This window comes from Vitis riparia, chromosome 19 (genome assembly GCF_004353265.1).
Source record: "Vitis riparia cultivar Riparia Gloire de Montpellier isolate 1030 chromosome 19, EGFV_Vit.rip_1.0, whole genome shotgun sequence".
Classification (NCBI taxonomy): Eukaryota; Viridiplantae; Streptophyta; class Magnoliopsida; order Vitales; family Vitaceae; genus Vitis; species Vitis riparia.
In genome coordinates, this window is record NC_048449.1 from 511,544 (window position 1) to 539,509 (window position 27,966).

Below are 27,966 nucleotides of genomic sequence, written 5' to 3' on the forward strand. Positions count from 1 at the left end.
TTATTCTAATATTCTTAAATGACATTCTCAACATTGGAATAATTTTTAAACTTTAGAAAAAAGTGTCATAAATTCAGAAATAGCTTCAAAACCTCGTATTTTAACAAATATTATTTAAAATTCCGGGCTTTTTTCCAAAAATCCCCAAGTTCTCTAGGAAGAAGATCCTCATTCCTACAAGATTTAGCAGTTATCACAGCCTCCTCAGCATAAGCATAGATTGATTCAATAAATAACAATAGTATCACATATCCTCTTGAAAGAAGTTCCTCCTACCTTGTAAGAGGCAAGCCTTGATATATACACATATGTTATAAGATCATGAGACTTTGTACAGTTTGTAACAAGTACTATGTATTTGATCACCCGAAATCGAAAGCAAATTATACTATGGATTTGCAGAACTTACATTACTGATTTTTTTTTTTTTTTTCTACTGATCTCTATTCTCCCAGTACTGAGAATTCATGGTGATGGGGTAGAGATCAGCATCAGAGGTGGAAGAGGCGGTCCATGGCCCATCTGTTGACAAACTTGGAATTTGGCCCTCACTGGTGTTACTTGCATGGTAGAGTTCATACTGTTGCCGCAGTTCCTTGAGCTTAATCTCATCACTGGACATGCTTAAACCCGAAGAGATTTCCTGAACATGAGCTCTGCCTTCAAGTATGCTCATGGTCGGCCTAACTACTGGAGAGAAGCTGGTGCATAGAAGAGCTACGTTGATCATCGCCATAACCTCTTCCTTTCTGAAATTTGATTCCAGTATTGGGTCAACTAGCTCCAATAGATTGCCCTTCTCTTTTAACAAGAGTGCCTAGAAATGGAAAACCCAAAGGAAACAAAAAAAAAAAAGCATGGTAAGCCATTGCAATGTAGCTATTTGCAGCATGAGTTGATGAATAAGAATAAGCATGCTAGTGAAATTAGAGCATGGTGACTCACAAAGTTCCAGCGATCCGGGTGCTAATGTGGGTATTCTCCTGTTCATCAAGTTTGGCCAAGCCAAAGTCGGATATTTTGGGGTTAAGGTCCTTGTCGAGTAGCACGTTAGTGGCCTTTATGTCTCTGTGAACAATCTTCAGCCTCGATTCTTCATGTAGATAAGCCAAACCCCTTGCTATACTTGTGTCTTGTTGGCCAATCCAGTTTCAATTGGCTATCTTTGGGGCCTATGAATCATCATATCAATGAAATGTTAGACATTGCCTGCAGTCAAGTAAAGCACATCTTCACATGCGGATAAGACTCACCAAACAATGCCCGAGCAAGGCTGTTGTTTTCCATGTACTCATATACTAGCAATAACTGATTTCCTTCGATACAACAGCCATACAGCTTTACAAGATGCGGATGTTGTAGAGCAGAAATCATGCCTATTTCATTTACAAACTCACGATTTCCTTGTTTTGATTTGGAAGAAAGCTGCTTCACTGAAATTATTGTGCCATCCAATAATAGGCCCTACATTTGAGAAAATAACATTCATCCTCAATGCCAAAAATTTAAGGGAAATAACCAATACGAAGAGCTTAAATGCATAATGAGAGGGGAAATTAGTTTTTTTGTGGAGCACCTTATAGACAGAACCAAAACCACCTTCTCCAATCTTATTAGCAGCATCAAAGTTGTTTGTGGCAGCCTTAATTTGCCGTAAGGTAAATGTACCAGCTTGCAGATTTAGGCTCCTTAAATCTGTAGAAGAAGATGAAAAAGATAAGAATAAACCTAAAAGAATAACAATAATTTTGACACAAGGAGACAGATTTCAGAGATGAAAATAATACCCTCCACATCCTATCAAATCAACAAATCCACCACATGATCCTTACCCAGCTGATCCCAAATTCCAGAAAAAAACAGATATGGTTGCAGAAGAGCTTCTAAAGAAATCACAAAAAGAAGGGAGAATCTATAGAGCATAACAAACTCTTTGGTTTGATCCAAAGTTAGAAATAATGGGGATATAAGAAGTTAATTCTTAATTAGTAATATTCGGATTTTCTGAAACTGCTTTGTAGGTACCTTGTTCCATTGTATTATTACGTCTTAGACAGCCTTTCCACCAAAGGACGCCTAGAACCAGAAGCAGAAGAAGTGCTACTGCAGCCACAATACCAACCACAGCACCTGCAGATATACTACTTCCACTTTCTGCAGGAGGTACAAAATCTGCATCAAGAACAAGAAACCAGTGGAGATGCAGAGATGAGATGGCATCCACTTTCAAGTAAATTATGAACAAAGACAGAAAATCTGACCAGTAGGAAAGTTGCAAAATAGGAAATAAGAATTTCATGTATCCCAACTATTCAAACTGATAAAAACTAGAAAGCCTGTAAAGAGAGCCCAACTTACTGGGGGTCACAGCAATAGCAGATATAAGAGGACTGTAAACCCCTCTACTAGAAATGGCAGTCATCCCTTTCCCAGCCCAATAGAAGCGGATCTCCAATGTTCTGCTAGTCACAGCTACTGTAAAAAATTTTATGATTTCTTGGCTAGCCCCTCCTGCTTCATCCTCAATATTGAAATCCTTCAGAACCTACTTGCCCTGCATATTACAATCCAATAACAACTGAAATTTCATGCTGCCACAAATTCAAATGAATTCCCAAAATTTTACCAGAACCTCAATAGAAGTATCTGAATTTCTATAGGGGCAAGTTAGAAAATCAAAATGGCTACTGAAGATGCAAGTATAATGTAATTCACAACCTGAATGTAAACATCAAATATGCGCCTTCCAAGGCTGCTATACGTTTTGTTGTCAGTAAACATAATCTCCGCAAATTGGAGTTTTACCGTGTAGTTTCCGTTTCCCAGACAGAATGCATAATAAGTGAGAGAGAGGGCAGAAAGACGTGCATTCATGTACAGTGCAGAATTATTCATCAAGAGTATAGACTTATTGTTTGCAATATAGGAGTCTGTATTAATACTATCATCCATGAAGTAACCAGTGCTGCTAACCGCCCAGTTAGTTTCACTTCTGTAATATGTGGAAGCTCCAGGTGAATTATGTATCATCTTCGTATGTTGTGTTGTCAACAATTACTTCCTTTCCACCACAGTTGATATGGACTGAGTAATAATCTGGGATGAGCAAAAACAAAAGTGTAAACATTGAAGAGGGAACAAAAAGTCAAAAACAAATGAAAAGTTCAAGAAAAATAAGTTACTGTAATTAACAAGAAGATACACCACACCAAGAAAAAACATTTGCAACTATTTGTTTGTTTTCACAATTCCCTTTAAGAATATATAGTGCATCATATGATAAATTAAAGTAATTGCGGTCATAATATGCTTTAACGTGAGACATGAAAGGAGTTACAGTGCAAACTGGTCCCTTCTTCACTTGTACCACACGAGGAATGACAAGAAACCTGGATGATGTTTTTTGATGCATGTCATCTTTTATTCTCCTTCATCAACAGTATCAAGATAATATCTGATATTGTTTTAACTTACATTTTGGACAAGGGAAGCGTCTCAAGCATGAAACAATTCCACTGAAAGCATAATGTAATGTACAGTACAAGTCAGCATCATAATCTCATAATTGAGTATGTTTCACATGACAAGGAAATAAACCACCATTGTGCTTAGGAAAATATGGTTGTGTTTCAGAAAAATAGAAGTAAAAAAATTAAAATTAAAATGGTACTAGTTCTTAAAGAGGTAAATTAGAGATTCACAAGTTATTGCTCCCTGAAGAGCTTCCAAACAAGTTCCTAGAGATTATGACAAATAAAAAATTTAGCTTCTAAACAATATATCTAAAAAATAAAAAATGAAAGAAAATAATCCTTACACACTCCAAGTCTGACAATCTTCTGAGTTTCCACTCGTAAAATTGTTGTAGGAAAGATCATTGCATGCAGTAGTTACAATTTGGTTGATCATTTTTTTGAACACAACATAATGAACCACAAGAATTTTGTATTATAATAGTTCATATATATGTTTATGATAGGAGATTGCATAATTACTAATTACTTATCTCCATCAAGATAAGATGTATTGTTTCCTCTTAGTTCAGCGACACAAGGCATTTGGTAGTGACCATAAACAACTTCAAGCTCTAAATGCATATATCATTACTCAAATCTAAAAATGGATTACAAAATGGCTTTTTCTTCTGCTAGGATTCAAACAATTATGCAACAGAAAATGGAAATAGAACATTTCCCCTCTAGTGTCATTCTTTCCTTTTTTTTTATCATTTTTGACACTATGCGGCAGGATCAAATCACCAGATTCCAAGTTGTGTGTTTTTAAGGGCATTACATGTTAAATTATAGAGAGCACAGAATAAGACAAACTTCATATTTCTTTCAAGTTCAACTACGAAAATGTGGTACTTCAAAAATATAGCAATGTAGGCAAATAAAACATCTAAATTCACAGGAAGAGAAATAAAGATGAATTTACAAATTAAAGATAGTGGTATAAACAACTAGTACGGAAGTGGCAGGAAGTGCATTTTTTGGGCAGAGATATCAAACAGAACATTTGCTACTTAGATGAGTGAGACATAAAGCAGTAGCCATAAGTCAAGACCAAATACAGAATCGATATTCAAGTCCCAAATGTTTGACTTATGGAGGCAATTATGCATCCACTACAACTAACAATGAAGTCAAGGCACAAAATTAAAACTAAAACTGATGTTTCACCATGTGATCTATAGTTAAACCAACATAACCAAGGCATTACAGAGAGGATTTGAAAGAGGAAGTTACATGTTTTCTCCTTTCTGCAGTATCCAATCGGGTATGCGTCCAGTTAGCAAGTTTCCGGTCAAATACCTACACAACATCAGTAGCACCAATTCAGTAATGTTTTAGTTTCATGTAGAGCATAATTAAAAACTAAAGAAAACAAGGAAAAAAAAACATGACAAGGAATAGTCATGACAGCAGCTTTCTGTGTTTATCAACAAGTCGTTTTTCATTGCATCCCTGAATGTATCTCATTGACATTAGATGTTTTCCTCCTTTGAAAACTTAAAATAATCATTGTACCATCAACTACTGTACTATTGACCCTTTGGTAACCTAAAAATGAAAGAGGAAGGAGAAAATAACACCTAAATACTCCCATGAAAAACATCAGGTCGGTTAACCATTGTTGCTTTAAATGTGACAAACGAGTCATTCTTGGTGTGGTAGGGTTCTATGCCATAATGCCATTAAAACTGAAAATAAATTTAGCTAACTTCACTACATAAATTAATGTCTTTTGAGACAGGAGCAACTACCTCAGGTGGTTTGGGATGGTTCAGTTCTCGGGTTGTACCAAAAGAATTGCATTTAAAGGTAAAATGGAGATTGTGTTGGTATGGGAAGAAATTAAAAGGATGCTAGCAGGTGGGATGAGGTGAACTACTTCAGAAGCTTTGTGTGGTTCACATCATACAATCAAATTGAAGGAAAAGTTTTATATGCAAATATTATAGTACCAGTCAAGGTTCGGGTAATAAAGTGTTGGGCTTCTGGAAAACAACATTCTCTCGTAAAATGAGTGCGATAACAAAAAAGATACTAAAATGGACAAATTCACTAACAAGAACAAAAATGACAAAATTAGACATGGATAATTTCATGAGAAAAGTAGAGGGGGAACCAATCGAGGATAAGATGACATAACATGATTGAGATGGTTTAGCATTGAGAATGAAAATTGATAACTATGTTAGTGAAAAGGAATGGCATGGATCATGTTGAAGGTGCTGCTAGAGTGAGGTAACAACCAATAAAAGACAAGTCACTAGTGGTGTTTTACAGTGTACGCATCCAAATGGGGTGGATTAGTAAATCTAGATTAATATAGACAATCCCGAGTAGTTGAAAACAAAAGCCTTTAAGTATAGGGTTGAGTGTTCTTAAAGGAGGAAATGCTCCTTGCTAGACTTCTCCTTGGAACAACCATAGCTCAATTAGTCTTTCAATCAGGCCATGCTCTTCAAACAGATCCATCTTGCAATCTCTAATTCTCATTTACTAAATGTGGCCACTTGGTCCTTCTCAAGGGAAGCTATTCTATCTTTAGCAACTTTCTTATTTTACTAGTTCAACATGAGTTCTTACAATTAATTATCACATTCCACATATTTATACTTTGTCTTCTCAAGTTTACCTCAGCTTAAGGAGTTGATCTCTGAAAGCCCTAACTATCTTTCAACATTAAACCAACCTCAGGACATGTTAACCACCCCACACCCCAACACACCACTATGAACTATACCTGAATGTTGCCTTTGGATTTCAAATCTTAGTTCCGAAAGAATTATTTGGTCAATCAAGGTGACTTTGGCATCAGATTGACCTTTGTTTTAACATACTTGAGGCCTTTCAAGGCCACCTATCTAATTTGGTCCCTCAATTTCAATTCACCAGCTTCTAAGATTTCTTGTTTTCATTCAAGCCACTAAATTGGCCTCTCATTCAACCATTGCTTATTGGTTCACTTTAGGCCATCAAATTGCCCTTTCGGTTGGCATTTATTCAACACACTTGAGAGTTTTTTTAATGCCAACCTACATAATTTAGTTAATTGATCATTTTGATCAAGTGGCTCCTAAAATCTCTAGCTAATTAAATTGGTCTTTCAGTTCAATCATGGCTTATTTGGCATAATTTCATCCATTGAATCAGCTTGAATGGCACAAGAGTCATTGAAAAAATTGACTGTCAACAGTTGGTACCTGAAGGGTACTTTAAAACAAACTGCTTACATGTAGTCTATTTTTGATATACCAAGATAGCTGTCTGGAATTTTTCCAATTAATTTGTTGAAACTCACGTCTCTGCAAGAGAAATCATAAACAAAAGAAAATTAAAATTGTTTTGCCTCAAAAGAACTACATCTCCTTGAAAATAGTAAATCTAATACAGTAAAGCAGTATACCATGTTGAAGTTCGCAATATAGACACATATGCAAAAGTGCACAGAAAAAAAATATATATGCATGGTCTATGAAATCAGCCAAACCTTCCAAAGATGGTGCTAAGTCTACAGTTCAAGAGAGGAGAAAATTAAGTGAACCCATTTGCAAGAGGAGTTCCCATCAATTGAGGACATTTAGGAAAGCCCCTGGGGATGGTTTGCTCAAGCACAACAAGGGTAAAAGATTGCCATAGTAAGGATCTTCATTGTTCAAGTATAAGGTGCTAGAACAACAGGGGAAGGCAATGAGAAAGGAATGAAAAAAGGAAAGCCTTTGTAAATAAATACAAGGGCAAATGATGTAATGGAAAACATGGTTCTCAAGATGTAGTAGACCTAAAAAGTTTGATATAAGGCTTTGATAAATTCAGTTCACCTCAAAAGAAAGAATTTTTGGCTGGATCCTTGGTCATAAGTGTTTCGATTCTCTGCACACTACTTACATTCATTTTTTGTAGATAGATTCGTCATTTATGAATATTCACAGAAAGTTCTCCATTAACTTGATAAAGAATTTTGAGTCGTGTAAGATGTAAAGAACATAAGTCTTTGGGAGTTGAAAAAGAATTTAACAAAAAGAACTTGTACTTTATCTGAAAAGGGGAAAGAGGAAAAGAAAATAAATATATACTGACAAAGTTTTCAAGCCTGTCCTTTGCCCAAGATAGTCGGGCAGCGGTCCACTGAGATTGCAACTCCTCAATATCCTACCAATGAATCAAACACATATCATCATGTGTGGCCGATTTATGTTCGAAAAATTGCAATTTTAATACAGATTATAGCATTCAACTCACAGTGTTTTCAAGTTTGTCATATTACTCAATGGTGGAAAAGTTGCTTCAGTTCCTTTCAAGTCGCTGATTCTCCTGCACCGAGAAATTCTACAAAGACTGAACACAAAACAAATTCTCTTCCATTTGAAATTATTATAGCCATAAAATAGGAGGGTTCAACTCACAAGTCAGATAGTTTTGCCAAAACACCAATCTCAGGAGGAATAGGCCCACTCATACCACTTGCCTGCATCACTCTGTCAATACCGAATTTTAATTTGAATAAATAACCAAAAACAAACTTCCAGAATTAATGATAGGTCCATCAAACACATGAAATCTCTCACAATTTTTTAAGATTTGTCCCGTTCTGGAGGAGTTTGGGCACCGTTCCTGTGAAATTATTATCACCAATCCTACTGCATTGCGTTAAATGGGAAAAGTAACAATCAATTTTAGAATTCAAAAAACTGGCTGGCAATGCAAGAATACAAACAACCCTAAATGGGAAAGACACTTCTGAATCTTACAAGTCCTTCAATGTGGCAAGCTTTGCAAATGTTTCTGGCAACTCCCCAGTAAACTTGTTGGAGGTGAGATGCCTTCAATAACCCAAAAAAATTAAATAAATAAGTAAACAAACAAACAAATAAAGCACAACCCCTCTGAATAAAACCCTAATGTCAAACAAATTTTATCTCATAAAATTGACAAATTTCAAATCACAACCAAACAAAAGAAAAGGGCCTTACATATTCTCTTTACTGGGCAAATTCCCCCGCTTTGGAGGAAGAACACCCGAAAGCTGATTGAACTCCACGGTACTAAACATATCAAATTCATTCAAAATTTCAAATAACAAAACCTAAAAACTTCACATACAAAGACGGCAACAAATGGGTAATCAGGAGTTTACAAGTTTACAAGAGTGCTGATGTTTCCCAACTCTTTCGGGATCGATCCCGTTGACCGGTTCCCAAGAAGAGAACTGCAACACACCCCACATGTGAATTCACCCAAAAAAAAAAAATCTAATGCTTCAAGATTCTTATTGAAAACCCATCAAAGATAGAGAGAGAAATTAAGCACACATGTTGACTAGTTTCGTGGAACCCCATTCTTCAGGGATTGAACCGTTAAGGTAGGTGCGAGTGAGGTCACTGTCATGAAGAATATGAATTACAGTTAAGTTAGTTGAAGTCCAAAATGGGTAATTTAGGAAATGGGTGAGGGCAAATTTGACATAAAAATTAAGTTAGAAAGATACTCACATTTCCTGCAGGTAAGGAAGCTTCACCAGCTCTGTGGGGACTGTCCCTGTGAGATTCTGAGTTTTGAGCACACTGCAATTTGTGGAGTTCCTTTTTAGGGTTTCATTTTGTATCTAAATTCTCTTAGTTATATGATTATATCCAAGGAATTGCATGGTCGTGGTTCTCATTTTTGTTTTTTAAAAGCACCTTTGTCCTGAAAACGTGTTTTTAAAGAAAAATAATTTAAAAAATACTTTTAAAAATTAGAAAATTAGTAATGGTGAATTTGAATGGTGATATCCCTAAAATCAATTTAAGAAAAATATTTCACCCAAAAACATTTCGAATAGAAACATCGGGTCATAATCTTTGAATTAGTGATATAAGTCATAACCTTGTTATAATTATTTTTTACTAATATATAAGTGAATGGATCTTTTAACTTGACATGACCCAAACCAAAGCAAGCATAATTTTATTTTTACTCCCCTTAGAGAAATGATATAATTTTCTAATTTAGAAAACAGTTTGAAAATGGGACTTTTGTCCTATTAAATTATTACATAACCTAAATATTGAAATTATTGAGTAATGAGTCAATAATACATTAAGCAGACTATGATTAAAACCCTAGCAACTTTTATGGTCTAATGACAAGAAAAAAACTTAAATCCATTAGAGTGGAATTTAAAAATGGACCTTACAAAATTCAAATCCCTACTAAAACATACCATGAACCCTAATATGAGAATCCTCCTCCCATGGGTACCATCATTAGTGGCCATGGGCTTGGAGGCCCAAATATAGAACATAGACCCATCATGTTGGGCCAAACCTAGCCCATCCCAAACCCAACTCAAGTCAAACCCTTGACTCTAACAACTATGATTTCATACTCAAAACCTTTCTTACATGGAGCTGCAAGATCAATTGGAACAACACAAAAAAAATAAATAAATAACAAAGGATCAAACCCTATACCCATGAGCCCAAAATTCAGTGAAATGATCAAAGCTAATAATTATCAACAACCATATAATATTATATTATTTAGTATGATATGCAGGTATAGATGTATAGAAATATTATGAGAAGTAAAGGATATATGGTTACATGCTAATAATATGGCAGACAGTGTTATTGTCGAAGGTGCAGTTGCACGTCATTGAATTTTCAGATCCCACCACTGGATTTAGTGTAACCCAATCTGATTTTCCACTGCATGGATCCACTTCAAAATGTCAGTTTGTCTTTCCTAAGGTATTCGCAATTTCTTGCAAAGTTTTCACTATAATTCATGAACATCAGCAAGAAAACATGTTGGCTTAGTTTGTGTTTATACTATCCAAACTCATATATGCGTGCACCTTTGGAAAAAAAAGAAAGATTGTACCTTCATCTAGGATTAGAGTGGCTCCAAGTGTGGAAGTTGAAAAACAAGTGAAGGCAACGAATGAAGTAAAGAAAATCCTGATGAACATATCTTCACAACCAAAGTGATATTTAGACAACTAAAGACACTTGAAGTAGTTATATCAGCAGATTTTGCTTTGACTTGATGCTAACGAACCTATGCAAAAGAGCTCATTTGTGCATAAGTGAGATATGAATGTTGGAAAGCAAGGAGAGGAAGACTATCTTTTTTGTATTTATTTACTTTGAGTGAGAATGAGATAATAGACCTTGAAAACTAAAAGGCAATATAAAACTATATTTGAGAGATCATAGATTAGAAGTAAGTTATAGTTGAATAAATATTTTTAATAATTTTGTGTACGATGGAGATGGTTTCCTAGAAATGAATTAAATAATGATATTGACCCTTATGAAAGAAACGCAAAACCTAAAGAAAATAGTAGTTAAGTGACAATGACGTTAAGAAATATATATCTCTAGGATTTTACAAGTTCCATATGTATTTTATACTAACTTGCATAGAAGGATTCTTTGATTTAAAAGCATTAACTACACTTTCCAATAGTTAGAGAAAGAGGCTTAAGGCTCATAGCCTACATTCTAGTACTATGTCATGTCATGTGAATGGAATCTTTTTAGATCTTTCATACCCCAAACGTTGATACATGTAAGTTTTAATTTAGATGGGTGCGGTCAAATATGGTAAGGTTTTATCTAACATTAACCTAATATTCGCCGCCCATTACCTAATTATTCAAAAAAATTTAAGTCAAATTAGTAACTCAATATGAATATGATATAGAAGCTATTCTCCATGCTTTCTCGTTTATTTAAAACCTAGTCAGAGTTTATTTCTTCTATTTGACGATATTGAGACTTAATCTAAATTAACCTAGGATTTATTATTGGTTCATTACATTTGAGATCAAACTTATAATTTAACATAACATAAGAGTCTTAATTTACTATGGATCAGAGTATTTTTTAATTCAAATTTTATCTATATTTATTTTTTCTATTTAAGGGTGTTAGGGTTTTAAATCAAACTAATTTTCATACTCATCCATGATTCATTTTTTATATAAAAGATGACGATAAGTTAAATTATTTTGTAAATGGGCTACTTGTGGGTATTAAATTTTGGGTGCTAGTTGCATTTTTATAAGAGATTGGAATGATGCTTTGAGGTGACTTTTCTTGATATAGTATGAATTTGACTTGAAAAAAAGCTGCAAGAAAAAAGAAAAAAATAAAGGGTGTATAAAGACAGAAAAAGGAAAATTTTCAAATAAAGCAACTACCATTTAATTTCCTTGTCTCAAGACTCTTAATCACCAGCCCAAACTTACTTCAATGGGAGGCTTCCATCCATGAGTGCTTCAAATATCATTAGGGTTTGCTTAGCCCTATTTCGTGCCTTATAGCTAAAATTGCCAGCTCTGAAATCATTGTGCACCAATGATTTTGATTCAAAATTATTTAGTTTGTGATAGTTTTAAAATGAAAAAATATTTCACCCTCCAACTGCTACCTGGGAAAAAAAAAATTGGGTTATACCATAAGAGTATTGACTCGGTATTTTTCGGAAAATATAATCTATCACGTCGCTCTACATGAACACTTAGGTCATTGCTTAGTACCAAGTCTAGTTCTATTATTTTATATCTTGAACTCATTTGTTTTTTTTTTTTTACCATGATCTCACTACTTATACTTAATCTCATTGACCCATTATTTGTACAATTATCTAACAACTTAGATTTTATCGTACATTTTAAACCGTCCACATGAAAAATTCAATAAATACCTTTTTAATATTTAAATTAACTTTTCCTAAAATTTGTAAGTAAAGTTGCTTAATGAAATTATGTAAAAATTTAATTTAATTTTATGAACAATTAATCCATAATTTATTTCAAATTATTTTAAAGTATAAGAAGTCATGGAGGTTTGGAGGATGGTTTTTACTAAAAGGATAAAAAAAAATTCAATTTGAAATTTGCGTGCAAATAAATATCATTAAATTTTATTAACATTTTCTTCATAAACCCTGTTTCGATCATGTAAAGTATCAAAGAAAGAAAAAGTATAAAAAGTAAAAAAGAAATTCAAATTCATTTATCAATTGCAAAAGTAAATATAAAATCAAATATAATAAAAATTATTTATAATTATGTATATTTGAAAATTTTCATTTCTAATATATATAAAGCAAAGAAGATATCAAAAAAAAAAAAAAGTTTATCTTGATTATTATTTTTATTATTTTTTATTTTCCTTTATTGATTGATATGATTGTCGTAATTTGACATAAAACCCCAATATAAATTAGGTTGAATTGTCATAAAAAAAATTATTTGATATGACATAAAAATAATTTATAAATCACTTTATAAATAGAAATATAAACTTTATAAAAAAAAAACACTGAAATATGATAGTGATATCTACCACATAAAAGATCTATATAGTTAATATGTATATGATGAAATTTAGATTATTAAATAAAAATATAAATAAATAAATATAATTAATGGGATTAAGAATTGTACACGTTGGATTCGATGATGTTAACGTGGGAAAGGAGGGAAAAAAAAATGAGGCTGGAACGGTCAAGAGCTGTTATCTCTCTATCCACGTCATCCCACAACTAACGCATGGGATGGAATGAGTCTTGGTCATCTTTCCTCTTTATCGTTGACCAAAGAATTCCATGCATTTGCGTGGAAAAATTCTCATATTCAACTACCAATCTCATTTAAATCTTTTATTAGAGTGAGAATAGAAATAAATTTGTATAAATAAAGATATGGGTAAATCCATTTAGAATCTGTTTTGTTATTGTCTCTAATTTGATACACGAAAATAAAAATATATGCATATATTTTTTGGAAAAGTGTTTTCAAAACTTATTTTTTAAAATTATTTTATAGAATAAAAAATCATTTAAAAAAAAAAAACTTTCATCAATCATTTTAAAAACAATTAAAATAAAACCTACATGGGTTTCAATTTTTTACAATTTTTCTATAATGGTTTCAATTTAATACAATACAATTTAATAAAAAAATATAGTTATTTTTTTTCAAATTTAAGAAATTAGCAATCATCAAATTGTAATAACGATATTTTCTTTCAATATTCTTGAATTACATTCTCCACATTGGAATAATTTTTAACCTTTAGAAAAAGTTTGTTTTTATTTTTTATTTTAATAAATAGGAAGTCTTTATAATAAAGATTATCTTGACCCTTATTCTATCTTTATTATGTGAGCTAAAAAAAATGCTCACAAAAAAATAAAAAAGAAAAAAGAAAAAAGAAATAGACAAATGAGAAATGTACCAAAATTAGCTACCAAAAAATATGGGTTAAAAGTATTCTGTGCACAAAACTAGTCCTTGGCCTAATGCATTCAGGGATTTTTTTTTTTTTTTTTTTGTAAAAATCAGCTTCTAAAAAGTAGCGATGTAATTATAAAAAGAAATTAAATAGAAGGAAAAAAATGGCTTCTTTGAATGAGATTTTATAATTATTATCTTTTAGAAAAAATTTATAGGATTTTTTAATAATTTATCCTCATATAAAATTGAAGATTATTTTATTAAAATGAATGAAATAACCTTTTTGTAAAAGTAACTATTGACATATTTAAATTTAAAAAATAACTCATTTTTATTTTATCTAAATATCCTTTGATATTCTGATTATTTTTTATTTAAATTTTTAGAAGAAAATATTAAATATGGAGAGTTAGATGTATAAATTTAAGATTATTTCATTCCTTTTAATCTAATAATGTAAAATTTATAAGGCCACTACAATATTTTTCTAAACAATTCTATTTAGAAAAGATTTTAAATCTTAATATCTATTTATCATGGAATCCTTATTTACATTAAAATAAAGCTATTAATTTCCCAAATTCCAAAGAAAAAAAATACAACAATTTTAAAAGATATTTACAAAAAATATGACACTTCTGAAACTATTTTCAAAGAGACAATTTCACCAGAACTTTGAAATTATTTTTTAAAAAATAACTTTCATGATTAAACCGAAGTTGCCTTTTCAAAAATGTTGTAAATTCATAAATAGCTTCAAAACTTCATATTTTAATAAATATTTTAAAAAATTCCTGGCCTTTTTTCAAAAATCCCCAAGTTCTCTAGCAGTTATGACAGACCTCCTCAGCATAAGCATAGATTGATTCAATAAATAACAGTAGTATCACTTATCCTCTTGAAAGAAGTTCCTCCTAAGTCCTACCTTGTAAGAGGCAAGCCTTGATATATGCACATATGTTATAAGATCATGAGACTTCGTACAGTTTGTAACAAGTACTATGTATTTGATCACCCGAAATCGAAAGCAAATTATACGATGGATTTGCAGAACTTACGTTACTATTTTCTTTTTTACTGATCTCTATTCTCCCAGTACTGAGAATTCATGGTGATGGGGTAGAGATCAGCAGCAGAGGTGGAAGAGGCGGTCCATGGCCCATCTGTTGACAAACTTGGAATTTGGCCCTCACTAGTATTCTTTTCAAGGTAGAGTTCATGCTGTTCCCTCAGTTCCTTGAGCTTAATCTCATCACTGGAGATGCTTAAACCCGAAGAGATTTCCTGAACATGAGCTCTGCCTTCAAGCATGCTCACTACTGATGACATGGTCGGCCTAACCGCTGGAGAGGCGCTGGTGCATAGAAGAGCCACATTGATCATCGCCATAACCTCTTCCTTTCTGAAATTTGATTCCAGTATTGGGTCCACTAGCTCCATCAGATTGCCCTTCTCTTTTAACAGGAGTGCCTGAAATGGAAAACCCAGGAAAAAAAAAATATACATGGTAAGCCATTGCAATGTTGCTATTTGCAGCATGAACTGAAAGAACAAAGAACTGTTGCAATGCTGATGAATAAGGATAACGTTGATCAGGTACTGATATAATGACATCTAATCTAGGCTATGAAAAAGTATTTTAATGAGGATTGGAAGAAATTTATCCTTGAAGATGTTCCTGGACCTGTCTATATTGCAGTGATTTTCGATCATTTTGGAGAACTACAGCTATAAACAAAACAGAGAAAAATCCTTAACAACAAATGCAAGGAAAGATGCTTTTAAAATTATACCCAATCGAGAAGATACACGCGGTTGTCCTTTAGAATGTGAGTAGTGTTGCTCTTCCCACTAACGATTTCCAAAGCCACAACTCCAAAACTATAAACATCTGCCTTTTCAGTTAAATGTCCCCTCATTGCATATTCAGGTGCCATATATCCACTGCAAAATTGAAATATTATGCATTATGAATTTCCATGTAAGATCTCAGAAAACTGCTAGTAAAATTAGAGCATGGTAACTCACAAAGTTCCAGCGATCCGGGTGCTAATGTGGGTATTCTCCTCTTCATCAAGTTTGGCCAAGCCAAAGTCGGATATTTTGGGGTTAAGGTCCTTGTCGAGCAGCACATTAGTGGCCTTTATGTCTCTGTGAACAATCTTCAGCCTCGATTCTTCATGTAGATAAGCCAAACCCCTTGCTATACCAACACAAATCTTGTGTCTTGTAGGCCAATCCAGTTTCAATTGGCTATCTTTTGGGCCTATGAATCATCATATCAATGAAATGTTAGACATTGCCTGCACTCAAGTAAAGCACATCTTCATATGAGGATAACACTCACCAAACAATGCCCGGGCAAGGCTGTTGTTTTCCATGTACTCATATACTAGCAATAACTGATTTCCTTCGATACAACAGCCATACAGCTTTACAAGATGCGGATGTTGTAGAGCAGAAATCATGCCTATTTCATTCACAAACTCACGATTTCCTTGTTTTGATTTGGAAGAAAGCTGCTTCACTGCAATTATGGTGCCATCCAATAATAGGCCCTACATTTGAGAAAAAACATTCATCCTCAACAAAAAAGTTTCACGGGAAATAACCAATATGAAGAGCTTAAATGCATATTAAGAAGGGAAATTAGTTATTTTGTGGAGCACCTTATAAACAGAACCAAAACCACCTTCTCCAATCTTATTAGCTGCATCAAAGTTGTTTGTGGCAGCCTTAATTTGCCGTAAGGTAAATGTACCGGTTTGTAGATTTAGGCCCCTTAAATCTGTAGAAGAAGATGAAAAAGATAAGAAGAAACCTAAAAGAATTACAATAATTTTGACACATTGAGACAGATTTCAGAGATGAAAATAATACCCTCCCCGTCCTAACAAATCAACAGATCCACCACATGATCCTTACCCAGTTACTTTGTCTGATCCCCAAATACCAGCAAAACCAGATATGATTGCAGAAAAGCTTCTAAAGAAATCACTAAAAAAAGGGAGAATCTATAGAGCATAACAAACTCTTTGGCTTGATCCAAAGTTAGAAATAATGGGGATATAAGAAGTTAATTCTTAAATAGTACTACTTATTGCTGCTGTTATGAACAAATTACTGTTCAGGTTTTCTGAAACTAATTTGCAGGTACCTTGTTCCATTGTATTTTTTCGTCTTAGGCAGCCTTTCCACCAAAGGACACCTAGAACCAGAAGTAGAAGAAATGCTACTGCAGCCATGATACCAACCACAACGCCTGCAGATATACTACTGCTTCCATTTTCTGCAGGGGGTGTAAAATCTGCATCGAGAATAAGAAAACAGTGGAGATGCAGAGATGAGAGGACATCCACTTTCCAGTAAATTATGAACGACCGAAAATCTGATCACTAGGAATGTTGCAACATAGGAAATAAGAATTTAGTGCATTCCAACTATTAAAACTGATAAAAATAAAAAGCTTTTGAACAGAGTACAACTTACTGGGGGTCACAGAAATAGCAGATATGAGAGGACCATAAACCCCTCTACTAGGAATGGCAGTCGTCCCTTTCCCAGCCCAATAGAAGCGGATCTCCAATGTTCTGCTAGTCACAGATATTGTAAAATTTTGTATGGTTTCTTTGCCAGCCCCTCCTGTGGCATCCTCAATGTTGAAATCCTTCAGAACCAGCTTTCCCTGCATGTTACAACCCATTAAAACTTGAAATTTCATGCTGGCACAAATTCAAATGAATTTCCCAAATTTTTCCAGAACTTCAAAAGAAGTACCTGAATTTCTAGAGGGGCAAGTTAGAAAATCAAAATGGCTACTGAAAATGAAAGTATAAAGTAATTCACTACCTGAATGTAAACATCAAATATGCGCCTTCCAAGGCTACTATACGTTTTTTCGTCAGTAAACATAATCTCCGCAAATTGGAGTTTTACCGTGTAGTTTCCGTTTCCCAGACAGAATGCATAATAAGTGAGAGAGAGGGCAGAAAGACGCGCATTCATGTACAGTGCAGAATTATTCATCAGGAGTACAGACTTATTGTTTGCAATATAGGAGTCTGTATCAATACTATCATCCATGAAGTAACCAGTGCTGCTAACCGCCCAGTTAGTTTCACTTTTGTGATATGTGGAAGCTCCAGATAAATATGTATCATCTTCGTATGTTTTGTTGTCAACAATTACTTCCTTTCCACCACAGTTGATATGGACTGAGTAATAATCTGGGATGAGCAACAACAAAAGTGTAAACATTGAAGAGGGAACAAAAACAAATGAATAGTTCAAGAAAAATAAGTTACTTTAATTAACAAGAAGATACACCACACCAAGAAAAAACATTTGCAACTATTTGTTGGTTTTCACAATTCCCTTTAAGAATATATTGTGCATCATATGATAAATTAAAGTAATTGCGGTCATAATATGCTTTAATGGGAGACATGAAAGGAGGTACAGTGCAAACTGGTCCCTTCTTCACTTGTACCACACGAGGAATGACAAGAAACCCGAATGATGTTTTTTGATGTATGTCATCTTTTATTCTTCTTCATCAACAGTATCCAGATAATATCTGATATTGTTCTAACTTACTTTTTGGACAAGGGAAGCCTCTCAAGCATGAAACGATTCCACTGAAAGAATAATGTGATGTACAGAACAAGTCAGCATCATAATATCATAATCGAGTATGTCTCACATGTCAAGGAAATAAACCACCATTGTGCTTAGGAAAAGATTGTTGGGTTTCAGAAAAATAGAAGTAAAAAAAAAATTAAAATTAAAATGGCACTAGTTCTTAAAAAGGTAAATTAGAGACTCACAAGTTATTGCTCCCTGAAGAGCTTCCAAACAAATTCCTAGAGATTATGACAGATAAAAAATTTAGCTTCTAAACAGTATATCTAAAAAATAAAAAATGAAAGAAAATAATCCTTACACACTCCGAGTCTGACAGTCTTCTGAGTTTCCACTCGTAAAGTTGTTGTAGGAAAGATCACTGCATGCAGTAGTTACAATTTGGTTCATCATTTTTTTTTTAAACACAGCATAATGAACCACAAGAATTTTGTATTATAATAGTTCATATATATGTTTATAATAGGAGATTGCATAATTACTAATTACTTATCTCCATCAAGATAAGATGTATTGTTTCCTCTTAGATCAGCGACACAAGGCAAGTAGCTCATCATTTGGCAGTGACCATAAACAACTTCAAGCTCTAAATGCATATATCATTACTCAAATCTAAAAATGGATTACAAAATGGCTCTTTCTTCTGCTAGGATTCAAACAATCATGCACCAGAAAATGGAAATAGAACATTTCCCCTCCAGTGTCATTCTTTCCTTCTTTTTTATCATTTTTGACACTATGCAGCATGATTAGATCACCAGATTCCAAGTTATGTGTTTTTAAGGGCACTACATGTTAAATTATAGAGAGCACAGAATAAGGCAAACTTCTTATTTCTTTCAAGTTCAACTACGAAAATGTGCTACTTCAAAAATATAGCAATGTAGGCAAATAAAACATCTAAATTCACAGGAAGAGAAATAAAGATGAATTTACAAATTAAAGATAGCGGTATAAACAACTAGTACGAAAGTGGCAGGAAGTGCATTTTTTGGGCAGAGATATCAAACACAACATTTGCTACTTAGATGAGTGAGACATAAACCAGTAGCCATAAGTCAAGACCAAATACAAAATCAATATTCAAGTCCCAAATGTTTGACTTATGGAGGCAACTACGCATCCACTGCAACTAACAATGAAGTCAAAGCATGAAATTAAAACTAAAACTGATGTTTCACCATGTGATCTATAGCTAAACCAACATAACCAAGGCATTACAGAGAGCATTTGAAAGAGGAAGTTACATGTTTTCTCCTTTCTGTAGAATCCAATCGGGTATGCGTCCAGTTAGCAAGTTTCCGGTCAAATACCTACACAACATCAGTAGCACAAATTCAGTAATGTTTTAGTTTCATGTAGAGCATAATTAAAAACTAACCAAAACAAGGAAAAAAAACATGACGAGCAGTAGTCATGACAGCAGCTTTCTGTGTTTATCAACAAGTCGTTTTTCATTGCATCCCTGAACGTATCTCATTGACATTAGATGTTTTCCTCCTTTGAAAACTTAAAATAATCATTGTACCATCAACTACTGTACTATTGACCCTTTGGTATCCTAAAAATGAATGAGGAAGGAGAAACTACCACCTAAATACTCCCATGAAAAACATTAGGTCGGTTAACCATTGTTGCTTGAAATATGACAAAAGGAGTCATTCTTGGTGTGGTAGGGTTCTGTGCCATAATGCCATTAAAACTGAAAATGAATTTAGCTAACTTCACTACATAAATTAATGTCTTTTGAGACAGGAGCAACTGCCTCAGGTGCTTTGGGATGGTTCAGTTCTTAGGTTGTACCAAAAGAATTGCATTTAAAGGTAAAATGGAGATTGTGTTGGTATGGGAAGAAATTAAAAGTATGCTAGCAGGTGCGATGAGGTGAACTACTTCAGAAGCTTTGTGTGGTTCATGTCATACAATCAAATTGAAGGAAAAGTTTTATACGCCAATATTATAGTACCAGTCAAGGTTTGGATAATAAAGTGTTTTTTTTTTTTTTTTTTTGATAGGAAACGATAACGGAATATATTGATAAAAGGTTTGGGTAATAAAGTGTTGGGCTTCTAGAAAACAACATTCTCTCATAAAATGAGTGTGATAACAAAAATGATATTAAAATGGACAAATTCACTAACAAGAACAGAAAGGACAAAACTAGACATGGATAGTTTCATGAGAAAAGTAGAAGGGGAACCAATCGAGGATAAGATGACATAACATGATTGAGATGGTTTAGCATTGAGAATGAAAATTGATAACTATGTTAGTGAAAAGGAATGGCATGGATCATGTTGAAGGTGCTGCTAGAGTGAGGTAACAACCAATAAAAGACAAGTCACTAGTGGTGTTTTACAGTGTACGCATCCAAATGGGGTGGATTAGTAAATCTAGATTAATATAGACAATCCCGAGTAATTGAAAACAAAAGCCTTTAAGTATAGGGTTGAGTGTTCTTAAAAGAGGAAATGCTCCTTGCTAGACTTCTCCTTGGAACAACCATAGCTCAATTAGCCTTTCAATCAGGCCATGCTCTTCAAACAGATCCATCTTGCAATCTCTAATTCTCATTTACTAAATGTGGCCACTTGGCCCTTCTCAAGGGAAGCTATTCTATCTTTGGCAACTTTCTTATTTTACTAGTTCAACATGAGTTCTTACAATTAATTATCCCATTCTACATATTTATACTTTGTCTTCCCAAGCTTACTTCAGCTTAAGGAGTTGATCTCTGAAAGCCCTAACTATCTTTCAACATTAAACTAACCTCAGAACATGTTAACCACCCTACACACCAACACACCACTATGAACTATACCTTAATGTTGCCTTTGGATTTCAAATCTAAGTTCCGAAAGAATGTGACTTTGGCATCAGATTGACCTTTGTTTTAACATACTTGAGGCCTTTCAAGGCCACCTATCTAATTTGGTCCCTCAATTTCAATTCACTAGCTTCTAACATTTCTTGTTTTCATTCAAGCCACTAAATTGGCCTCTCATTCAACCATTGCTTATTGGTTCACTTTATGCCATCAAATTGGCCTTTCGGTTGGCATTTATTCAACACACTTGAGAGTTTTTTTAATGCCAACCTACATAATTTAGTTAATTGATCATTTTGATCAAGTGGCTCCTAAAATCTCTAGCTAATTAAATTGGTCTTGCAGTTCAATCATGGCTTCTTTGGCATAATTTCATCCATTGAATAAGCTCGAATGGCACAAGTCATTGAAAAAATTGACTGTCAACAGTTGGTACCAGAAGGTACTTGAAAACAAACTGCTTACATGTAGTCTATTTTTGATATACCAAGATAACTGTCTGGAATTTTTCCACTTAATTTGTTGAAGCTCACGTCTCTGCAAGAGAAATCATAAACAAAAGAAAATTAAAATTGTTCTGCCCCAAGAGAACTACATCTCCTTGGAAATAGTAAATCTAATACTGTAAAGCAGTACACCATGTTGAAGTTTGCAATATAGACATATATGCAAAAGTGCACAGAAATAAAATATATACGTATGGTCTATGAAATAAGGCAAACCTTCCAAATATAGTGCTATTTCTACAGTTCAAGAAGGAGAAAATTAAGTGAACCCATTTGCAAGAGGAGTTCCCATCAATTGAGGACATTTAGGAAAGCCCCTGGGGATGGTTTGATCAAGCACAACAAGGGTAAAAGATTGCCATAGTAAGGATCTTCATTGTTCAAGTATAAGGTGCTAGAACAATAGGGGAAGGCAATAAGAAAGGAATTAAAAAAGGAAAGCCTTTGTAAATAAATACAGGGGCAAATGATGTAATGGAAAGCATGGTTCTCAAGATGTAGTAGACCTCAAAAGTTTGATATAAGGCTTTGATAAGTTCAGTTCACCTCAAAAGAAGGAATTCTTGGCTGGATCCTTGGTCATAAGTGTTTCGATCCTCTGCACACTACTTACATTCATTTTTTGTAGATAGATTCGTCATTTATGAATATTCACAGAAAGTTCTCCATTAACTTGATAAAGAATTTTGAGTTTTGTAAAATGTAAAGAACATAACAGTCTTTGGGAGTTGAAAAAGAATTTAACAAAAAGAACTTGTACTTTATCTGAAAAGGGGAAAGAGGAAAAGAAAATAAATATATACTGACAAAGTTTTCAAGCCTGTCCTTTGCCCAAGATAGTCGGGCAGCAGTCCACTGAGATTGCAACTCCTCAATATCCTACCAATGAATCAAACACATATCATCATGTGTGGCCAATTTATGTTCTAAAAATTGCAATTTTAATATAGATTATAGCATTCAACTCACAGTATATTCAAGTTTTTCATATTACTCAATGGTGGAAAAGCTGCTTCAGTTCCTTTCAAGTCGCTGATTCTCCTGCACCGAGAAATTCAACAAAGACTGAACACAAAACAAATTTTCTTCCATTTGAAATTATTATAGCTATAAAATAGGAGGGTTCAACTCACAAGTCAGATAGTTTTTCCAAAACGCCAATCTCAGGAGGAATAGGCCCACTCATACCACTTGCCTGAATCACTCTGTCAATACCGAATTTTAATTTGAATAAATAACCAAAAACAAACTTCCAGAATTAATGATAGGTCCATCAAACACATCAAATCTCTCACAATTTTTTAAGATTTGTCCAGTTCTGGATGAGTTTGGGTATTGTTCCTGTGAAATTATTATCGCCAATCCTACTGCATTGCGTGAAATGGGAAAAGCACAATCAATTTTAGAATTCAAAAAACTGGCTGGCAATGCAAGAATACAAACAACCCTAAATGGGAAAGACACTTCTGAATCTTACAAGTCCTTCAATGTGGTAAGCTTTGCAAATGTTTCCGGCAACTCCCCAATAAACTTGTTGGAGGTGAGATGCCTTCAATAACCGAAAAAAATTAAATAAATAAGAAAACAAACAAACAAATAAAACACAACCCCTCTGAATAAAACTCTAATTTCAAACAAATTTTATCTCATAAAATCAACAAATTTCAAATCACAACCAAACAAAAGAAAAGGACCTTACATCTTCTCTATACTGGACAGATTCCCCAGCTCTGGAGGAAGAACACCCGAAAGCTGATTGAACTCCACGGTACTAAGCATATCAAATTCATTCAAAATTTCAAATAACAAAACCTAAAAACTTCACATACAAAGACGGCAACAAATGGGTAATCAGGAGTTTACAAGTTTACAAGAGTGCTGATGTTTCCCAACTCTTTCGGGATCGATCCCGTTAACCGGTTCCCAAGAAGAGAACTGCAACACACCCCACATGTGAATTCACCCCAAAAAAAAAAAAAATCAAATGCTTCAATATTCTTATTGAAAACCCATCAAAGATAGAGAGAAAAATTAAGCATACATGTTGACTAGTTTCGTGGAACCCCATTCTGCCGGGATTGAACCGTTAAGGTAGTTGCGGGTGAGGTCACTATCATGAAGAAGATGAATTACAGTTAAGTTAGCTGAAGTCCTAAATGGATAATTTAGGAAATGGGCGAGGGCAAATTTGGCATAAAAATACGCTGGAAAAATACTCACATTTCCTGCAGATAAGGAAGCTTCACCAGCTCTTTGGGGACAGTCCCCGGCAGAGATTGAGCTTTGAGCACTCTGCAATATGAAAGTGGGATTGAGAAATGAGCCTTACTGAATTTAAAATCCTAATAAAACCTACCATGAACCCTAAAATGAGAATCCTCCCATGGGTACCATCATTAATGAACATGGGCTTGCTGGCCCAAATATAGAACATATACCCATCATGTTGGCCCAAACCTAGCCCATCCCAAACCCAACTCAAGTCAAACCCTTGACTCAAGTATGATTTCATACTCAAAACCTCTCTGACATGGAGCTACAAGATCAATTGAAACAACACAAAAATAAATAATAAATAAATAAATAAAGGATCAAACCCTATACCCATGAGCCCAAAATTAAGTGAAATGATCAAAGCTCATAATTATGAACAACCATATAATATTATATTATTTAGTATGATATGCTGCTATAGATGTATAGAAATGTTATGAGAAGTAAAGGATATATACTTACATGCTAACAACATGACAGATGGTGTTATTGTGGAAGGTGCAGTTGCACTTCACTGAATTTTCAGATCCCTCCACTAGATTTGGTGTAACCCAACCCAATTCGCCGCTGCATGGATCCACCACTCCAAAATTCCAGTCTATCTTCCCCAAGGTTTTTGCAATTTCTCGCAAAGTTTCCACTGTAATTCATGAACATCATCAAGAAAACACGTTGGCTTGGTTTGTGTACATCCTTTCCAAACTCAAATATGCATGCACCTTGGAAAAAAAAAAAAAAAACCATACCTTCATTTGGGATTAGAGTGGCTCCATGTGTGGAAGTTGGAAAACAAGTGAAGGCAACGAGTGAAGCAAAGAAAATCTTAATGAACATATCTTCACAACTAAAGTGATATTCAAACAACTCAAGACACTTGAAGTAGTTATATCAACAGATCTTGCCCAAAGTAGATGCTGGCAAAGCTATGCAAAAGAGAGTTCATTTATGCAGAAACGAGATATGGGTGTTGGAAGGTAAGAAGACGATGACCATCTTTCTTGTATTTATTTGCTTGAGAGTGGGAATGAGAGAATGACCTTAAAACTAAAAGTCAATGTAGAACCATTTGTACGTATGAACACTTTTAATAATTTTGTGGAACATGAAGATGATTTCCTAGAAATTACATAACGAAATTGACCCATGCTAAAGAAACCCAAAATGTAAAGAAGATAGTAGATAGGTGACACTGACATTAAGAAATATATATCACTAAAGTTTTTACAAGTTCCGTATCTATTTTATACTAACTTGCAGTACAAGAATTCTTTGATTTTGAAGTTTACTATACTTTCCATGTGGAGAAAGAGACTTAAGGCTCATGACATTCTAGTTCCATATCATGCCCCATGAATAGAATCTTTATATATCTCTCATGCTCCAAACGTTGATATATGTAAGTTTTAATTTAAATAAGTGATGTCCATAAATTATACAGTTTTTTCTAACCTAATTATTCAAAATTATATATATATATATATATATATATGTATGTCCAATACCTTTGTTACACTATCTTAAGATACTAGTATGACATGATCATTCACATATTTTATCATCTTAAATGGTTAAGCCTTAAAAATAAAATTTTTTAAAAATTATTTGAATTTTAAAATAACTATGAAAATTTTTTAATATTAGAAAATTTAAATTTAAATTTTCTTTTTAATAAAATAACTCATCATTTTATTTATTTTCAACTATTCACGATGAGACAACAAAATATTAATGGATGACAATGACCATATTCCATGCTTTCTCATTTAATTTAAACCTAAACGGTGTTTATTTATTATATTTCTCCTATTTGAGAATATTGGGACTTAATATAAAGTAACCTAATATTTATTATTGGTTCATACATTTGAGATCAAATTTATAATTTAACATGATATCGAACTCTTAATTTATCATTTACCGAGAGTACTCTTGAGGTTAAACTTCACCACTATTTGTTTTCTATTTAAGGGTTTTAGGGCTTTAGTGTTTTATATCAAACTGGCTTGATACTCATCTTTCATCCATTATCAACCAGGCAATAAGTTAAATTATTTTGTAAAAGGGTCATTTGTGGGTGTTAAATTTTTGTGGCTTTTGAAGGGAATTTTCTTGAAATAGTATGAATTTGAATTTGAGAAAAGCTGCAAGAAAAAAGAAAAAAATAAAGGGTTTGTAGAGATAGAAAGGGAAAATTTTCAAATAATGCAGTTACCATTTAATTTCCTTTTTTAACCATAATTTCATTGTTTATATCTAATCTCATTTTTAGGTATCTTAATCCATTATTTATACAATCATCTAACAACCTAAATTTTACCATATATTTTTTTACGACATTTTCAATATCTTAATTAACTTGTTCTAAAAATTAAAATTTTGGGTAAAACGACTAAAATAAAATTAACTTCTTTCTCTAAAAGTAGATACAAAAATTATTTATAATTTTGTATATTTGAAAATTTCCATTTCTTATATATATATTATGAAAAATGTTAAGATATGATAGTGATATCACATGAAAGATTTGAATGGTTGATAGATGTATATTGAAATCTAAGTTATTAAATTATAATATAAATGAACGGGATCATAAATTTACGTAATTATTTTTATGAAGATTGGTTGTTAACAATTATGAAAATATTCCGTAATTTTATATCTTGGTACTTCGATGTTACAGATATATCAGAAATATCGGAGAAATATCGATGAATATTTTTTTACAAATATCGATGAATATTTTTTTACAATTATCGGTGAAACGAAAATTATTCAAAATTCATAGGAATGCTTGGAAAAAAATAAAAAAAAATGATAAAATAAGCAAAAATACATATTTTAAAATTTATTTTGTAAATATAATTGACATAAATATAATCAAGAAAAAAAACATCGGTAAGCAGAGAGATATATCGATACATTCAATACTTGGATTTTATGAATAATAGATTTGAATTTTGGAAGTGCATAAAGTTATAATTGAGTCAAGCAATATTTGATTTTATTGAATAAAAACAATTTATACATAAATATAATACATATGACACTGTAATTATCCTTAGTACCAAAATAAAAATTCATATGATTCATCATATTATTAAATGGAGGGAGCCCATCCGACAATATTTATTTTAAAATTTTTAAAATACTTTTATTAAAACATGTTTTATTATATTTTAAATGAAAATTTAAATTAATTTATATAAAATATTTTATTTGAAATTTAATTTCTAAAATTTTATTATAAATATGTGGTAACAACTTTTTCTATTAACATTAATTTATTTAAATAATTAAAATTATTAATAATTTATCTTACCAAATTAATTTTAATTTATAAAATATTAGAACTTTCTTAAATTTTTATATTATATAAATTTTTTTGGATAAAATTATATTTTAATATTTTAAAATAAAAAAATTTAAAATTAAATAAAAATGCAAAGGATAAATATATTAAAAAAAAATCACCATCAAAAATTCAAATATAGAAATTTTCAAAATTTTCAAAAAAAAAAAAAGCCCAAAAAATTGTCTATTTATCACGAAATTTTCAACATTTTCCCAAAATTTCTTGGTGCTCAAAATCATTTTGGGTCGATTTATCGGTTATATCATCGATATTTCTGCGATTTTTCCTAAATTTATCCCATTTCAATAATTGATGCTCAAAATCAGTTTGGGGCCGTCCGATATTTTACCGTAACCGAAATTTCAATCCATGGTGGTTACAAAGAGAGCCGAAACTTTATCCTAATGGTGGAAAGCTGTGGGAGGATACAACTTAATTGAGAAATGAGGAGGAAAATAAAAATTAAAAAGTCTTGAAATTTTTTTCAAAATCTGGGACGGATTTGGCGCAGATTCGAGTATCCGCTTTTCGTCCCAATTACACATAAAATTAATTTTATTAAAATTTTATTTTTATTTTTAATACATAAATAATAATAATAATATTTTATAATATAATAATTA

At 32.8% G+C, this 27,966-nt stretch overlaps 1 protein-coding gene and 1 pseudogene across 1 annotated transcript; both read right to left on the bottom strand.

Annotated features, from left to right (window-relative positions):
- Positions 1-190: 190 nt before the first annotated feature.
- LOC117909020 lies at positions 191-11,771 on the bottom strand (annotated as a pseudogene).
- A 2,834-nt stretch (positions 11,772-14,605) lies between these two features.
- LOC117908805 (probable leucine-rich repeat receptor-like serine/threonine-protein kinase At3g14840) lies at positions 14,606-24,855 on the bottom strand. The gene is made up of 24 exons (XM_034822573.1): positions 24,738-24,855; positions 24,454-24,631; positions 23,938-24,009; positions 23,759-23,827; positions 23,581-23,652; positions 23,417-23,488; positions 23,195-23,266; positions 23,013-23,084; positions 22,851-22,922; positions 22,687-22,758; positions 22,525-22,596; positions 21,677-21,748; positions 19,632-19,697; positions 18,686-18,745; positions 18,570-18,605; positions 18,340-18,380; positions 17,593-17,969; positions 17,233-17,428; positions 16,901-17,050; positions 16,413-16,531; positions 16,091-16,301; positions 15,772-16,009; positions 15,537-15,687; positions 14,606-15,213 (listed from the first exon to the last, which is right to left on the bottom strand). The coding sequence occupies exons 1-24, from the start codon at positions 24,823-24,825 to the stop codon at positions 14,818-14,820; spliced, it is 3,024 nt and encodes a 1,007-aa protein (XP_034678464.1). The 5' UTR covers positions 24,826-24,855; the 3' UTR covers positions 14,606-14,817.
- Between the last annotated feature and the right edge of the window lie 3,111 nt (positions 24,856-27,966).

Coding starts and splice junctions, on each gene's coding strand:
- LOC117908805 (XM_034822573.1), bottom strand. CDS start 24,825: ATGTTCATTAAGATTTTCTTTGCTTCACTCGTTGCCTTCACTTGTTTT. Junction 19,698..21,676: donor ATATCAAAAATAGACTACAT/GTAAGCAGTTTG, acceptor GATGTTGTGTAG/GTATTTGACCGGAAACTTGC. Junction 15,688..15,771: donor ACCCGGATCGCTGGAACTTT/GTGAGTTACCAT, acceptor TCAATTTTGCAG/TGGATATATGGCACCTGAAT.